We start from the raw sequence: 17,354 nt of genomic DNA on the forward strand, positions 1-17,354 counted from the left end.
TTTTGCAATATATATATTCTGTCTAATAGCAGTCACAGCGACACTGTGAGCTCTAGGATCCAACTGATTCCCTCGGGGAAGTAGAGTACAGACAAATGAATTCAGATAAAGAAAAGAAAAGGAAAGACTAGCTGCCAATCAGTCCACCGGATCCTCCTCAAGCAAAGTCTTGAAGCTGAACGGCGCGAATGGCACTCCTTCGCCCATGAAATGCTTGCTCATGGCTTCGACCCAGTGCAAACGGAGCGAGTGAAGCATGGCACTGGTACCCTCCATGACACAGAGAATCGCCACAGTCAGCGTGAACCACAGGTAGAACGTGACCACGATCATAATGACACGCATGGTGGGAGACTCCGTCTCAAAAGCACCACCGATGGTCATGCTCCACAGAACGATAGACAGCTGCTGATGGGCCAAGGAAAGAGCCCAAAGACGCAGGTAGGATGCTGTGTGCGAGATACAGTTAAGACAGAACTCAATCGTGTGGATGACTTGGTGGATCATGACTTCAGAGAACTCGAACTCCTCATGCTCCTCCTCCCCAAGGTCCTGGGCGATCATGGCAACCCCTTCACCTTCGCTGGCAATGCTGTCACGGCCGCCAACTCCACCGTCCATATCGCCGTCATCTTCAAGTGCACTGACTCTGGAGTTCTCACCTAGACCGCGATATCCCAGAGCGCGGGCGCGGTTATGCTCCCGGCGGAGGTAGAACGGCTTGAAAAAGAGCATGATCGGGACCTGGACGACGGCAAGGAGCAACAGAATAACCTGAACCTTGGCCTGGCCGGGGTAGAGCTCTTCCTCGACCGTCCCAGGCGAAAGGAACATGAAGATGAGCATGTTCAGAAGTCCAGGAGGTGACTGTCCCCTAGCCTGCCAATCCACAGACCATTTGTAAATAATGGTGAGCACAAGATAACCGAAGATGGACTGGAAGAAGATGATTCCCGGAATGAAGTTGCCAATAATATCGACCTTCGACTTGAAGTGTCTGGCATTGACATACTGGAGACAAAGGGCGTAGCTCATCTGTGAAAGAGTTAGTCTTGACGAAGCAAATCAGGTGGCAAACGAAACCACTTACGTGAGCCCAGCCCAGCACGATACTCATTTTCATCTTCATACTGTTGCTGAACAACAGAGAGTTTTCAGCTTCGTGCCAGTTCCAGTCAAGACCAAATGGGAACCGATAGCCATCTCTCAAAGTCGCTTCGACAGTCTGTCCTTGTTGGATGTCCTCGGGCCATTGCCACTGACTCTTGAAGATAGTGAAAGACTTCGAGAAGATATCGTTGTAGATCAACCCCGTGTACATGGAGAAAAGTCCCATCATAAGCATAATATACCGACCGTAGAAGGCCATGTACGTCAGTTCATCCAACTTGGTCTTTTGCAGTTTCCGCTCCCAGAAGATCATAGCAACAGCACACATGGTCATGATCGCACCATGGCCGAAATCACCGAACATGACAGCGAATAAGAAGGGGAAGGTGACCACCGTGTACAAACCCGGATTGACTTCGGAGTACTTCGGGATACCATAGGCGTTGACGATCGTTTGGAAAGCCTCGGTGAATTTGTTCGTGCGCATATAGGTCGGAGGGGTCTTGTTCGTCCGAATCTGGTTGATAATAGTGGGCACACTCAGGCCAGCACGGTCATTAACATCCTGCAAAGTCGACTTGATCAAAGGCAGGGAGTTTGTAGGGCACCAGGCCTCCGCGATGAGGGTCTTTCTCGCTTGATCGTAGGAGCATTTGTTCAAGGTGTCATACACAGCCTTCTCCTTCTTGACAACGATCATCCACGCCGCAAGAGACCGAGCGATCTGCGTCAACTCCGCATCGAGAGTGTTCTTCGTGTTGCGCAAGACGTTGCCCACATCGCCCAGACGGGTGTTCACTTCGTGGATCTGGTCACGTCTCAACTCGCTGTTTTCATCAACACTGTACAGCGAAGCACTGAGAGACTCAGAGATCTTCCTGATCTTTGCGATGATGTTCTTTCCGTGCGCGAAGATCACAAACACATTCTTATGAGTCTCCTCGTTGTTGGTGGGGTCGATGATGGGCTCCGGAATCTCCGACTGGTTCATGTACAAATTACCACGCAGCGTTCGCCAGAGAATACGTTCAAAGGCGCCAATACGATCCCGAGGAATCACTCCAGCGACGAATCCGATGTTCATCTCCAAGAAAGACTGTTGGCCTTGAGCGTCGCCGTTCTGGCCGCGGTGGGTCTGCTGCTCAACATCGCGGAGAAGGGGCGCCTCGTCATTATCGAAGGATTGGCGAATTTCCTCGGTATGGGTATGCGCACGGTCGAAGAAGCCACCCGCTTCCCGCAACACCCAACGCCATTCCGTGAGCTCCACCTCACGCTTCTTCAACGTCTCGTAGCTGTCGTTCAAGGATGCAATCCTCTGCTCGAGACTCTCGCTCCGTTCGGCAAGCTCGTCAATCTCCGAGGTGAGGGGGGCGGCAAGGTTATCAGAGAACTCGGATGAGGACCTCATGGGGATGCCGGCCTTGTCCATCTGGGCGTGGAAGTAGCCTAGCGGCAGACAAGTTAGTCGGCTACTCTCCCTTTCCATACAAGCACACAGCCTGCTGTGGTGTTTGTTCACATACGAAGTTGTCTCTCCACATTGTCCAGGCGGCGGATTTCCTTGGTGAAAGTACGTTGGAACGCATTGGTGTCGGGGTTAAGCTAGCACAAACAACACATGTTAGTTCCGCTCTAAAGGCTCTGGGAAGAGGAGTGCTTACGTCTCTGAACTGAACCTGTCCAAGTTCACCGAGGGCACTGACAACCTCACGTCCTATTTCGTTCGCGATATAGAGCTGGGTCAAGCTCATATCCGACGAACGGAAGAAGGTGTCCTTCGGAGCCATGATGACGCTGGCTCCGAGAAGCTAGTACTTCTGGCCTCGGGACTAGAAGAGGAGCAGAACCCCAAAGGCAGATAAGGCGTATATCGGGGAATAGATAGGTGAGAAGATGCCAAAGACTGGCGTTGTGGTGGAAAGAGAGAGCTCCAGGCTTTCACAACCCCTGGTGATGCAGTGGTGCTCCAGCGATTGATTGCGGGAGGGCCGCGTGGCTGAAGTGGCACGTGATATGGATGACATAATGCACTCACAATGTTAAGTTAATTTTAGTACATAGTTAACGTTATTTTTGACCACCACATCATTAAGGTCAGGATATTAGTTGTCCAATATCTTAGGAGTCTTGGAGAATAAAGCAATATTGAGGGGAAAGTTAGTAAGTACTGCCTTGTTATTCACATATTATGACCATTCGCTTTAGAGTTGCTTATGGCTTGGCATGGCGATATATATAAACGGAGGGATGGATTCCAAGGCAGATATTCCATATCCCATAGCTCCCAGTGTGACAATAAGAGGGCGAATATGTGTACCTGGAATCTTTTACTAGAATCTCCGGACTCGAGAGGATATCTAGGGCTTTAGTAGCCCTGGGGAGCGTTGGGGTGAATCTATAATTCCTCAAAATCGAACGTGAAAGAAGCTCATAATATACTAATCCCCTCTCAGAAGGGAGGTCTTGGATAAGTACTGTGTTATAGTGACTTGTACTAGGCATATGGAAATTAAGATATCGGGCGTAAATCGTTGGGCGTGTTGAGTACTGAGAAAATACAATGAGGACTGGCAATGGGATCTTCATATAGATGTCTACCCTCCTTTCTTTTCAATATGAGGTATCATACTCCTATCCAAGGTGATGAATGGTCTCTCTCTCCGAGGCTGGTTTCTTGTCTTTAAACCTGCGCTATCGAGCAGACCCTGGTGGGTTCTCTCCATTTAGATGGTAATTCGAGTACAACCGTAGCTCCTTCTGCTGCAGCTCCTCGCGCACTCTACCCAGCAAGGTATCGTCCTGACAAAGCAAGTGGAAACCAGGCTGACAGGCGAGTGCATCGCTACCACTGCTTTATTGAGGCTCTACAGCGTACTAATACCCCAAGCCCCCATTTGAGCTCATCTGGGACGCGGGGTGTGGAGGTGCGGGGGTGTACAAGCTAAGATATGGAGTCACCTATATACTCCGGCTTATGTAGATACCCAAAATAGGTACTTTGCATTTGGTAACAGCCTTGCCCCGCATCTGCAGTGGATTACCTGTCATCAGAATGCGTGTGATTACATCACTGAGAATTGGATATCTCATCACACTACCCCAACTCCTACGGTGCTAGTAATGAGCGCCCTCGGTGACCTACCACAGGCGGAAGTGTACAACTTCACCCCACCGGCTCTGCACTTGAGGGGTGGTGGGTGGTACGAACTATACTAGTGAATGATAGCGGTGGCTATTTGAATCCGCAGTACCCCGGGGAGACATAGCAAGAACAGGCTTTTCAAGGACATCTTGATCTAGTACTATGGCGAATGTAGCTTCTACGCTTATACTCTTCTCGCTCTTTTGCTGCTGGGTGGGCTGGAAAATCATATACATTGCTCGCGGTGGACACCGCTCCCCATCCCTTCCTCCAGGGCCCCCAACACTGCCATTTATAGGTGAATTTCCTGATTTTGAATCTGTGTCATGCCGTGTTAACGAGTGATTGAAGGCAACCTACACCAGATACCGGCACAGAAAGCATTCCTCAAGTATGCGTATCAGTCGGATCGGCTCTGACCATCCCCCGCTGATCTTGGTGTAGGTTCCAGGAGTGGTCACGGTAGTATGGCCCCATTATCTCGCTGAAAACCGGGCCTGCAAATCTTGTTATCCTGAACAAGGCAAAAGACGTCCGGGAGTGAGTCACTCACCATTGTTCTACACTTGGTATGCCGACTGATGCTGGTTTATAGATTATTCGACAAACGGGGCGCAATTTACTCAAGCCGGCTCCCTAATCACATTGGCAACGAGCTTATCACACGAGATAATGTGCACTTGCTCCTCATGCCCTATGGGCAAGCGTGGCGTAATCAGCGGAAAATATACCAGGCCATTCTCAGCATCACGGCGGTCCGCTCTCTCACACCATTGCAGGAGGCCGAGGCTACATTGACACTGTATCAACTCTCACAAACCCCCGAATTGTACTACGACCATATTCGGCGGTACTCCACTGCTGTGATCCTGTCTTCCGTCTTTGGTATCCGCGGACCCGAATTTGACCACCGCAATATCACGCGTCTCTACCACGCCCAGGACCAATTCACCGGTATTCTGGAGACAGGGGCAACGCCCCCGGTTGACATTTTCCCCTTTCTCAAACGTCTACCGGACTTCATGTCTCCCTGGCGTCGCTGGGCCCGTCAAATTCGGGCGGAACAGCGACAGCTTTACTTTGAGCTGTTGCAGGAGGTCAAGAGTCAGCGAGCACGAGGAATATATCGCAACTGTTTTATGAGCCAGTTGCTTGACGAGAAATTTGCCGAGAAGTACGAGTTGGACGAAGAGCACATTGCCTACATTGGTGGTGTCCTGATGGAAGGTGGTTCTGACACTACCGCATCTACGCTGCTGTCGTTTTTACTGGCCATGACTAAATATCCCAAGGTATTCCAGAAGGCCCAGGAAGAGGTTGACCGTGTATGCGGGATGAGTTCATCTCCTACATTTGACCTCATCGCCAAATTACCTTATGTGAAACATTGCGTTTCCGAAGTAGGCATTCGTTCATCTTTTCGTGAGTGGCCTTCCACTAACATGCGTTCCTGCAGGTCTTGCGCTGGAGACCGGTTGCTGCCGGCGGATTACCCCATGTGCTAATCCAAAGTATTATTTCCGAGCTTCCTTGAGCACATACAAGAACAGACGGACAACTACTAACTACCTAATTATGAACAGATGATGAATACAAAGGGTTCAATTTCCCTACGGGTACCACATTTCTAGCAAATACATGGTATGCAACTAGAACTTTTTCTGTCCCTCGCACCACAGCAGGTTGACCAGCGCAACCTAGGGCGATCCACCATGATCCAGAGCTCTACGACCGTCCAGATGATTTTATTCCCGAGCGCTATGAGCACCACCCTCTCGGTTTCAAAACCGACATCAAGAAAACAACGGATGGCATCAGGAAGACATACGGCTTTGGTGCAGGTAGGCGGATCTGTCCGGGCTCCCATCTTGCGGAAAACTCCCTGGTAGGTAACCGGTATCCCCCGCACTTTATTTACAGACTTCAAGAGAATTGAACGGTAACATATTTCAGGATATCAACATTGCGAAAATCATCTGGGCATTTAATATTCGGGCCGGAACGGATCCTACCACCGGACGCCATTTGCAAGACGAGGAGGTTAATGTTGATGTAGCAACGCAGTGGACAGATGGTTTCCTGATTGCACCCAAGCCGTTCCCGATCGTTATGGAGTTGCGCTCTGAGAAGCACCGTGAGGTTTTTCGTCGGGAGCTTGAAGACGCTCGAAAAGTTTTTCAGAGCTATGAAGATTAGCGTCCTGGATGACATAGGATGTATCTACCTTCATGCTAGGCAGACAAAGAGGCACATAAAACGTTAAGCCGGTATAATGAATATCAGGAACAGCCCAGTACAAGGATTTCCCTCAGATTGTATGGAGAGGCCCCCTAATTACAGGACTTCTTAGGTCCTCCTGCGCCTCCAGCTTAAAAAAGAGGGGTTTGTGAATCAATATTCTACCTCCTCCACTCACCAGAGTGGTCGGTCTCAACCTATAGATTCCTTATAAAAGAGGCCGCCTGTTTATTTAGACGCATATATGTGGGGTGCAAATAAGTTGGGATGGCGATGGCGGGGTGCTTAAGGTTAGAGCTAATATGAACCATTGTGGGGTGCCCTGCAGCAAAGCGGGCCCTGCATGCATAATCAGACATGACTCAGCGGAACAAGGACTGCGATTTATCTCCGAGGCCTTTTCAACATTGCGCAGTTCGTCCCACCCACATCCCAAATCCACACCCCGCTTAGCCAGCTTCCGCATCGACGAGGCTGCATCGCATTGAGGGGATCGAGATGCGGAGGCAACGAGGTCGGTGACCATCGGGGCTCTGAATTGGATCGATTGAGGGGCATTATCTCCAATATACGAGGCCTCCTCCGATTGTCATAGGAGTAAGGAGACTGTCAGGCACAATAATGGGCTAGGAACTCCCTGCGTGGTATTATAGGAGGGGCAGGTGTTACAAGCAACACTGTCCTGCAATATAAATCACTTGGCTAAGGCTACAACTGCAGGTGCACCAATCTGGAAACCCCATACCATTTTCCCAGGGTCCACCATATCTCGGGATTCCCGATCTCGAAGTAAAGTACAGCCGGAATACACTCATTTGGTAAGCAACGAAGGTGTGGGGAGAGTCTTCCTACCAAGTATTTAAGACATGGCAGTGCCATGCTTTGGTCTCCCTTGCGAGAAAGTCAGATAAACCAGGCATTTATCATGGCTCTCAAAAAGATGTTATCGGCTCCCGTCACCATTCAGAAATGTCCTATGATCCCACCGTCTAGCCCACCCGCTCGTTCAAGAACGGTTGAACTTCCCGCAGGCCATAAAAGGACTGAGGAATGTCGCGCCTTATCATGCCCAGTCATTCTAGAACAAGATGCCGTGTTGACAGTCCGAGGCGGGACAGAAATCCGTGTCGATATCTATCGTCCCAAGACCGAAAAGAAAGTGCCCGCCATTATCATGTGGGGACCATACGGAAAATCAGGAAATGGTAAGTTACCTGCCTAGGTATATGCCAACCTCTTATTAACAGCATTGACGCAGGAATGCTTAACCTGAAATCCTTTCCCTCGCGCGCAGGAGTTCCTAAAGCCAAACTGTCCGGATACGAATGCTTCGAGGGGTAAGCATCTTCCGAGGCCTTATACCCAGACGTTGCTGACAACGATGTAGTCTGGACCCAGCTGAATGGGTTCCCAGAGGGTATGCAGTTGTTAACATCGACCCCCCTGGCATAAATGATTCGGAAGGCGATTTCTACTGGTGGGGCACACAGGATGGCCGAGACGGTCGTGATGCCATCGAGGAGATCGCCCAATTGCCTTGGTGCACTGGTAGAGTCTCCCTGGCTGGGAACTCATGGCTGGCCATGTCGCAGTGGTTTATCGCTGCTGAGCGACCACCGCATCTCACGTGCATTGCACCACTGGAGGGCGCATCCGACGTGGTCCGGGAGGATCTCTTTCGTGGAGGAATCTGGAGCCTTGGATTTATGTCTACAATTCAAAGCACACTCAGAGGTAGGCTCACCATTGCTAGATAAAAACCGGTCTCTAACAGTGATGCTTTAGGTCGAAACAATCAAGAGGATGTCGTGGCTACATTTGCAAAGAGCGAAACCTCAAATGAGTATTGGGAAGACAAGCGTGCCAGGCTTGACAAGATTGAGGTTCCCACTTATATCCTTGGGAGCTATTCCACTGGGTTACATACCCTTGGTGCAGTCCGAGCCTTTGAGGAAATCAAGCACAATCAGAAATGGTGCGTGCCACTTTGGGGACGTGAAGAAGTGTTAGAATTAGATTCTCACGTGTCTGCAGGCTTACCATCCATGATACCCAAGAATGGTACGACCTGTATTCTGACCAACGAATCCAAGATCTGGATAAGTTTTTCAGCAAGTACCTCAAGGGCGATGATAACGGTTGGGAGCAGACAGCTCCCGTAAGAGTGAACTTCCTTGGATTCAATATCCCATCCACTGGATACAGGCAGTTTCCAGACCTCCCTTGGAAGTTACCTGCTTCCAGAAAGACTCGACTATACCTCACCGCCAGTAACCGACTCTCCTCGACTAAGCCAGACACAGAAACCTCTGTAGTCTATCAAGCAGATGCACCATCTAGGTTGACGGGCGATAATGACCACGAAATCCGGTTCTCCTATCGCTTTTCAGAACGGACGATCCTTACTGGTCCATCTCGGCTTGTCGTGCAGATAACGGCGCCTGACCATAACGACTTGGATGTCTACGCCCTGATACGCAAAGCCGACAAGGACGGGAACCTACTTATGAACAATAACATTCCCCTGCCCGCACTGGGGGTTTCGACTTCATCAGAAGTGCCTCCGATCAAGCCGCTGAGGTATATTGGCCCTCAAGGAATGCTTCGGGCCTCGCGCAGGGACGTGTGCGATGCATTGTCGACTCCGTATTGGAAAACGCTATCCAACGCGAAAGTGGAACCGGTGGCTCCTGGCACGGTGCTCCAGCTAGAGAACTATATCTGGCCCACTGGTATTGTTTTTCAGCCTGGCGAGCAGCTGGTTTTGCAAATATCCGGTCATGACATGACTTTGGCCGAGCTGGTGCCTTTGATTGATTCTTTCCGAAACGAAAATAAGGGCACGCATATCGTGCACCTGGGAGGGCAGTTTGAGAGCTATTTGGATATCCATACGCTTTGATGTCTCGCGTTAACCTGCCTCTTGCCTTGCTTATTTCCATGGCAAATTCATTCCAGGTCTTCAGTTTAGTACAAGTCCTTTTCTGAATCTTCTTTCCTCGTTTACGTCCAGCAAATAGTGGCGTACCTTGCCCGTAGAGAGACTGCACTCCCTAGAGGCAGAACTTCAAAAGTGTGGAATATGGTGACACCGTATCGCCGGAGCAGAGACAGCAACGGTGGGGAAACAATCTTCTCCATACGATCCCCATCCTACTTGCAGTGCCTCAAAAAGGGAGTCTACGGTCGTCCTAGGAAATCAAGTACATATAGGTACAAATACCCCAACTGAATTCATTAATTGCTCGAAAGCATGCTAATGAAGCATCACTCATGCTATGCATGTTGATTTATTGACCCGATGGAGGAAACGCTGGTCGCATATCTTCCCGGATAATCCACTACCTAGCTATACTACAGACAGTTTCCACCATCAATGATAGACCGTAACCACCTGACTTTACAACAGCCGTTTAGCTTCATTATAGCCTATTGCCCTCCATCATTAAGCAAAATAGCTCTTCCAGAGCACCCCAGAAAGGTCTTCCAGCTGATCCGAAGTAAAGGCCTATGGGAGTTGTTAGTTTCTGGCTGTCAAGGCGGAATAGGAGCTTGTATGTTACTCACCTTTGCGTCTATATGCCAAGTGTCTTGTCTTGTCTTCTTGAACTCACTGATGATGGACTTGACGCTTGACCCCACAATACCCGGATCACCTGCGGCACGCACGCTTAGAGTGGTCAGGGCTTCCGGCATCCAGGTTGGCGGGGGGCTGTTGTATGGGAATGCTTGAATGAGTGCGCCAAGGCCTAGGACAGCTCCGTGCCTAGTAATAATGAGTCGCGTGTGCTCAGGTGTTGGTGTGCCAGCTCCAGAGGATGCAGGGGACGAAATCCCAGATCGGAGCATCTTTGGCCGCTTCGGAAGGGGGTTCTCAACAAGTATCTTCGTGAAGCGTTCTTTGAACCGGCTAACCATCTCCTCACGAAGAAATATGGGCGAGCAGCGGACCATGCCGGACAAAGTAGCTGATGCGCCGACCCGCACCTCATGTTGAGGGTCTTCCAGCATACTTGCCACACACTCAAAGAGCTTATCGCGATCCGAAGTAGAAAGCAGAAAGAGACGGCGGAAGTAGATGATCTGAATATTGATCATCACCCGTAGACGCTGGTGCCATGAGGGCGAAGTTTTTCCAATGTGGATGAGAGATTTGATGAATCCGGAATTCTCTTCTGCGGGATAAGGAATGTTCGGGAGATGACGGAAGACATGGTAGGCCAGAGATTGAAGTTCCGGGTCTTCCTTTATATCCATCATGTGTAAAAGTTGACCCGTGAATACATCAGGGAAGAAGGGCACAAGCTGGGTACACTCATGGGATGAAAGTGTAGAATCAAGCCAGAGCAGAACCGTCTTACTACCCGAAGTGTAGGAAGATGGAGTTTGCTGGCCAGGTGTTCGTTCACGCCGCCACGCCTCTATCCGAGTGAAGATGTCGTGAATCATCTTGGTGAACTCCTCCGTGGGTTGGTACGGATAGGTACCGACTGAAGACGCAGACTCCTGCGCCGTAAGAAGGCGTTTCACATCGGCATAAGACTCATGATACCTTGTACGGTATATCGTTGCGATAGTCTGACCCATTGCCTCACGAACACCCTTATAGGGATGGTCCAGATGAGCCAAAAAATCTTCAACGATCGGCTTCTCCAGTTGGAAATGCCAACCTGCGTCTATGATGGCCTGGTGAAGGAGGTTGATTTTGGAGCTCTCCTTGAAGGCGGCATTGGTGGACATATCCAAGCGGAAACTTGCCAGCCAGTCAACCAGTGGCCAGGCTCTTCGCGGATCCCGACATTGGAGGATCATATGAAGGAAAGTTGTCCAATATCCAGAGTTCTCGGGAGTCAAACCATCCGTGAAAATCTTTCGAACGATTGGGAAAGCATACTCCCACACGAGAGTTCGCTTTTCCACGCTTGTATCCGTGACAGAGCTGATCAGCGCCCCAAGGATCTCGGCAGTGGCTCTGTGTTGATGCTTATCACTGCCATCCTCGAAGACAAGCTCGATTTCTTCCTGGATGTCCTTGAACGTCGCGGCGGTGAGCCCATCCCGCAGCATCAGTTCAAAGGTATACAGAAGCATCATCGCGCAGGGCATGCGGAACTTGTCTGCCGACGGGTCGCGTGGCTCTTGCTTCAGGTACATGAAAAATGTCGAAAACCATTTGCGGTCAAATAGTTTACCCATGTGAGTTCGCACCTTCCATTCAACCTCGTCGTATTCAATATCGCGGGCCACGTTGGACTTGTACGCAGGCATACTGTCTGCCCACACCAGCCACCCAGGGAAGTCGTGGTCGACATAGTACTCGGCCTCTGGTTTAGCAAAGTTGGCCATGTACTCTTCAGTCCATCCTTCCTCATATCGCTTGGTGGCCACGTTGATTTTCGAGGGGAAATGTTGCTGGCCCATGATGTAGCTCTTATAGTCATGCTTGCAGATCGCCCGAACGTCCACCATGGTGAACAACGCAATTAGTGCCTGGGAGTACATGCCTCGCAAGCCGGGGTGATCATCAATCGAACCGTGGGTTACGAGGTCGACAAGATTCTCGCTGGCAATGTAATCGAACCTGAGTCCCATGGTAATAACGATGGTAGCTGCCCGGCTGGCAACTTTCCAATGAGATATTTTTGCTAGCTGGACCAATTCTTCCGCAAGCTCGGCTTTCTTTTTCTCAATAACAGCACGCTTCTGGTTGATGTTCTTGCGCTTCTGGATGATCTGCTCCTCGACATTTTCAGTTGGCGCAATTGCCTCTATGATCTTCTGGTCGAGGATGGCCATTCTGTCCATAGCACGACCGAAGTCCATAACTTGATACAGGGCGCCGGAACAGATCCTTTGTACGGATGGTTTATCAACAGCACTTGCGTCTATGAATGTTTTGACTAGCGTCGGGGTATATTTCCAGTGACGTCCAGCCGTTTTTGCGACGCTGCTCAAGAGCAGGGAGAACAGCGCGCCTTTGATTCTCGCATGGTCATTCTCCTTGACACCTTTCTGCAGAGCGCTGAGGAGAGGTGGGATGATTAGGAGTCGAGCACCCCAAACGGCCTTGAGAGCGGACTCGCCCGCGCTCTGAGCATTCCGACGAGTCTCGGTGTAGAGCGAGACGCATGATTCGGCAAGGTCTAGCAGCAAGATCTCGTCCAAGCGCGATCTACGTCGGGGGGCTGCGTTGTGCCTCAGGCGTTGCAAATGATAGACGTTTGCCCTTCGAATAAGCAGCGGACGGGGGTAGTCCTTGCGTACACCGCTCATCTTGTAGGGATGAATGTCTGCAGCAAGTAGCCGCGTGACTCTGTCCAGCACATGAGCAGATCTCTCGATACCCACGTCAACGAACCACGACCTGTATGCCGAGTACAGGGAGTTGAAGCAAGGAACGTCATCCTCTTGTTTGTCAGAGAGGAATCTATGCACTTCATGAAGGACCCATCCAGCCTTCTCACGAATGTCATGAATGGTGGTGTACATAGGATCAGATTCCTTCAGTGGGTAGCCGGTCGGGTAGGAAAAGGTCTCACGAATGGTTGCCTCATCAGAGCTATCGAGAGAAGAATCAGGATCGTCATTCTCGGCATCATCAATTGATGGGTCGGAGGCGCCGGTCATATGGACGTCAGACGAGCCATTGATGCCGTTCATCTTTGTTTTTGAGGCGGCCTTCGGATCGAAAAGTACAGAGACACCAGCAAGTATCAGTCGCAGAAGAACAAGATTCCTGATAACTTCATCAGACCAATCCTTGCCACTTCCATCCCTCTTCACACTGGAAGCCTCGTTGGTTAGAGCTGTGAGTTGATTCAACGCGGTTTCTGCTTGACTCTGGAAGAGGTCGACCGCAAACTGGAGCTCTTCATGTTTTGGAACATGCCACTTGACAGTGAGATTTTTCGGGTCCTGTCGATAACTCCAGAGTGCCGGCTGCATGCCTTGAGCGGCAACGTCGGGCTCATACAAGGAGTAATCGGCGGTATATGTTCCCGTGAGGTTCAAGAGCAAGTGATGGACAAAATTGGAGATATGCACAGTCGGGATACCCCTGCATTTCTGCTGCATATACACAGCGATGTCAAAGAGTTCTTTTCTGTGGGCCAGCACAGCGTCCCCTACATGGACAACGCACATGCTCAGCATACTAACATTCCAGACTAGGCCGCGATCACGAGGGAGAACGTCTGTTCCAGTGGTCCTGGTGGAGCCGGCGCCATTGTCATCAATTTCCGTGCGAATCGCCTGGGTCAAAACAGGAATGAAGCGTTTCAAAGCTTTTTCGGGGTTGACCTTGCACACAGAGTTGCAAATGAAGGCCATTGCATCGCGTGCTTGATGGATAACATGGTTCGACACAAAATCAACCACCTTCGACAAGGCAATGTCATAATACTCTGGAGAGAGGCAGGATAAAAGCGGCATAAACGTTGCAGGAAGGGTGTTCACAATATTCTCTTCAGGTGACCCATTTCGCACTCGGCTCACATCCGGCAAATTCTCCAGGAGTGTAAAAACACGCCCAAGGAAGGACACGATGAAGTCACCAAAGTCGCATGTTGAAGAGCGAAGGATCATTTCCTCGGTTTCATCGTCCAGTTCAGTATCGTAATTCAACTGGACTTCAACACCTTGCTCTTCCATTCGCTCCATTTCACCTGTAATCCATTGCATGGCTAGCATATTACAGTTGACATCTTCTCTTCCCGTTGCCAGGTCAGCCATCGGTATGTTGTAGCATGCCGACTGGATGAACGTCAAGGCATGAAGAGTTTTCTCCAGATCGTTGGCGTCAATGCCAGGCAGCGTTAGCCCCAGCAAGGTCGTCATATGGCACCGGTATCCTTTGGTCCGCGAGATAATCCGCGAAAGAACTTGAAGGGCTCGGAGCGATGACGTTGTGCGGTGGACTTCAACAAGACCCTGAAGAGACGGGTAGATTCGCTGCAGAGCACCGGGAAGGATGAGGTGTGGCTCCAAAAAGGCCAGGCCTTGCAATGTGGATAAAGAGAAGCTCATGGCGGTACCGCTTTTGGCGTAGATGCCCATGAAGACGACATCACGCAGGCAGAGGACAAAGCGCCGTTTCAACGGCTCTGTGAGACGCCTCTCTGGCGGAACATCCATCTCCCCGCTTTGCTCTCGGTTCCAGCGCATTACAAAAAAGTCGGTCAGATAGTAGACCAGTTGAGACAGAGTCTTTGTCCAGCTTCCAGAGTTCGAGGGATGGAAAAAGGTCTCCACGGCCTGTATGAGACCCTCCAGGCGCGTCAAGATAGATTCTTGCGCATCCACACACGCAGGTGAGAGCGACATGACGATCCACCGGGCAATGTGATGTGCAACTGGATGTTTTCTGGAGTCGCGATCCAGCATGATGCCCAAGCCAGACGAGATATCAACAAGGGCACTGTACGGGGAAGTAGACTGTCCGACGGGGATCTCCAGCAGTCGCAGGATAGCGGTAAAGATAAGTGCGGACTGTTCCTTGCTGAAGATACCATTTTCAGAGAAAGGTATATGGCTAGCAGGGAGCGAATCCCGAGCTAGCCGAGATAGAAAATCGAGGAAGGTTATATCAAAGGTCTTCGAGCGATTGACTAGGGACCAAAGATGGAAGTATGTCGGCAAATAATGATGTGGAAGCAGATCCTCCCTGGATTCCGGCGGAGGAGACGTAGGGAGCATTAGGTTGATCAACCCGACGACGACGAACGCGCCTTCAGAAAAGGAGGTTGTGTAGTGAGGGAGGAATTCCTCCAGCATTGCTGGCATCTCGCACGGATCGACATATAGTTGAACGAATGCACAGAGCTTCGTCAGGGTCTTGACATTCCGCTTGAGATTGGTGGAGTGGACAAGACCGGATTCGGTGGGCAGGACAAAAGCTTTCAGTTCTCTGTACAGAGGCCTCCAATCCAGCACTAGGTCTTTGACCGGTCGCAGGTAATGCTTGCGTCTGAAACCGCCGTTAGCAAGAGGGTACACTAGCCATCCAACAGCTGAGGGTCTGCCTACTTTGTGAGGAGCATGAACATGCTGGCGAATCGCTCGGAGACATTGGGGTCAATTCCCGGTGCGAGTGACAGCTCATAGTATAGCTTCACAAGATTGATGCGCTCTGTACGAGTAGGATCAAACTTGAGAGAGAGCCATCCTCGGAGCTCTCGCGTCCAGTGCACCGCACCAGGGCTGAAGTCTCCCGATTCTACCGCAACGTAGAGATGCTTCAGGATCTCTCGCAGGCTCCTCTCTCTCTCGGCCTCATCCTCGGGCGTGTATGGTAGGTATTTGAAATATGGGTAAGTGCGAGGGCGCACCCGTGCCTTGGGCTCACTGACCCCATTCATTTCTGCGGGCTCGCCACCTGGAGAGGTTGCCCGTGATATTTCATGTACATTGTGGGTTAGGATAGCCTTTGGGCCTGTGTGGTCCATAGTCGCGCGGTCCGTCTGTCGGTTACTGCTTGGCGGGAGTCGTGGGAAGCGTGAGGCTGGGTAGAGCTCTGGAAGAAGACCGTGTCAGCTGTATTTCTCTTGGAGGCATCTTCACGCGTTTTTAAAGAAAGGATGGGCAAGAGATGATGGCCCAAGGGTCCACATTGTCACAAGCAAGAAAATTTCTTTGAGATGATGGGCAAGTACAACTTACTGTCAGCCCCGTTTGCATGGGTGATGAATTAGGTCTTTGTGAGCAACGCGGGCGACAAAGCAATGACAACAAGGTTAAGTCACTGAAAGGAGGGAAGCATTAGAAAATATATCCTTCCAGAGCAAGTATAGTACCCTGATAAAGCTGCTTTCGTGTATAAAATTGCAGCTTTGATGTTGAGAGTTAATTGAAGCTCATGCGTAGCCGTCCGAAGCGGTTGGAGGTCGTATCGCGGTTTGTCAGATCGATGATGACATAATGCTACCTACGTAACCGCATGGCGGCCTGGAGTCTGGAGTGGTGCGGGACAGCATACCCATTCCAATGGTCATACATTTATTTTATCATTAGACTGGCGAGTACCTATTCATGAGCTGAGTATGTCTACATGAATGAAATATGCAATACAAACATTTGCGTGCTTCTCCCTTTGACCGAGTTCATTATGCCGGAGGGAGAAAAGAACCAAAGAGGATTGCTTGGAAGAGAGCATATACAACCATGGCCTGTACCGCAAAGCCCCGGTCGGATTTGTTCTCCCCACGTGACTGGCGGCGATGACCGACAATTCGACATACCAAATACCAGTACCACAAGGGATACCCAGAGCAGATTCGGTTGATGATCTGGACATGGTAGCTGGTAACGGCTAGTACTGCTAGCAAACCTTGCGGAACGGCCAGTCGCGTAAGCAATGAAGCTGACACGGTCGATGACGTGGGCTGGTTAGCCTTGGATGGATCCAACCCAGCTTCTTTGATTGCCCATATGGAAGAACGACAAAGGGTGAGTAGCATGGGGATCGCGAGTAGAAAGAGGGGCAGGTTGGATACCGTCCAATATCGAAGAAAACCCACATTCCTACATGTCGACGTTTAGCGAAGCTCAACGCGGGAGTCGTTCCTTTACTGACCAATAATGGCTCTGAACCCAACCGTAGATACTAGGAATCAAGTTCCCGCACCAGGGCCGAGGGGTGGGTAGATCCAGGCAGAAGTCTGCGTACGCGATAGCCTGCGGCATGATCATCCCAAGAGCTAACACACAGCCTCCGATTATGGTCACGCTGAGGCGAATACAGGTATCCTTCGATGGACCTTGGAGGAGAATCCTTTGGAAGAGTAAAACAGCGTCACATGCGAAGGCAAATCCACTGAGGATCCCATTGCTTCGAATCGTGGTGGCAATTGAAAAGAGAACGGAA

At 50.5% G+C, this 17,354-nt stretch overlaps 4 protein-coding genes across 4 annotated transcripts; 2 read left to right on the forward strand and 2 right to left on the reverse strand.

Moving 5' to 3' along the window:
- Window positions 1–138: 138 nt before the first annotated feature.
- ATEG_03950 (H(+)-transporting V0 sector ATPase subunit a) lies at window positions 139–2,900 on the reverse strand (the record flags this gene model as incomplete). Its single annotated transcript, XM_001213128.1, has 4 exons — window positions 139–1,035; window positions 1,091–2,559; window positions 2,637–2,715; window positions 2,775–2,900. 4 exons carry the CDS (start codon window positions 2,898–2,900, stop codon window positions 139–141), a joined length of 2,571 nt encoding a protein of 856 aa, XP_001213128.1.
- Window positions 2,901–4,944: 2,044 nt separating this feature from the next.
- Window positions 4,945–6,451, forward strand: ATEG_03951 (cytochrome P450; the record flags this gene model as incomplete). The annotated part of the gene is made up of 4 exons (XM_001213129.1): window positions 4,945–5,677; window positions 5,839–5,896; window positions 5,957–6,140; window positions 6,176–6,451. 4 exons carry the CDS (start codon window positions 4,945–4,947, stop codon window positions 6,449–6,451), a joined length of 1,251 nt encoding a protein of 416 aa, XP_001213129.1.
- Window positions 6,452–7,418: 967 nt separating this feature from the next.
- On the forward strand, window positions 7,419–9,395 carry ATEG_03952 (CocE/NonD family hydrolase; the record flags this gene model as incomplete). The annotated part of the gene is made up of 5 exons (XM_001213130.1): window positions 7,419–7,698; window positions 7,752–7,830; window positions 7,881–8,227; window positions 8,279–8,468; window positions 8,528–9,395. The coding sequence occupies 5 exons, from the start codon at window positions 7,419–7,421 to the stop codon at window positions 9,393–9,395; spliced, it is 1,764 nt and encodes a 587-aa protein (XP_001213130.1).
- Window positions 9,396–9,938: 543 nt separating this feature from the next.
- Window positions 9,939–15,936, reverse strand: ATEG_03953 (proteasome activator BLM10; the record flags this gene model as incomplete). Its single annotated transcript, XM_001213131.1, has 3 exons — window positions 9,939–10,001; window positions 10,061–15,458; window positions 15,518–15,936. The coding sequence occupies 3 exons, from the start codon at window positions 15,934–15,936 to the stop codon at window positions 9,939–9,941; spliced, it is 5,880 nt and encodes a 1,959-aa protein (XP_001213131.1).
- Between the last annotated feature and the right edge of the window lie 1,418 nt (window positions 15,937–17,354).

The sequence above is a fragment of the Aspergillus terreus genome, genomic scaffold, assembly GCF_000149615.1.
Source record: "Aspergillus terreus NIH2624 scaffold_5 genomic scaffold, whole genome shotgun sequence".
Lineage (NCBI taxonomy): Eukaryota > Fungi > Ascomycota > Eurotiomycetes > Eurotiales > Aspergillaceae > Aspergillus > Aspergillus terreus.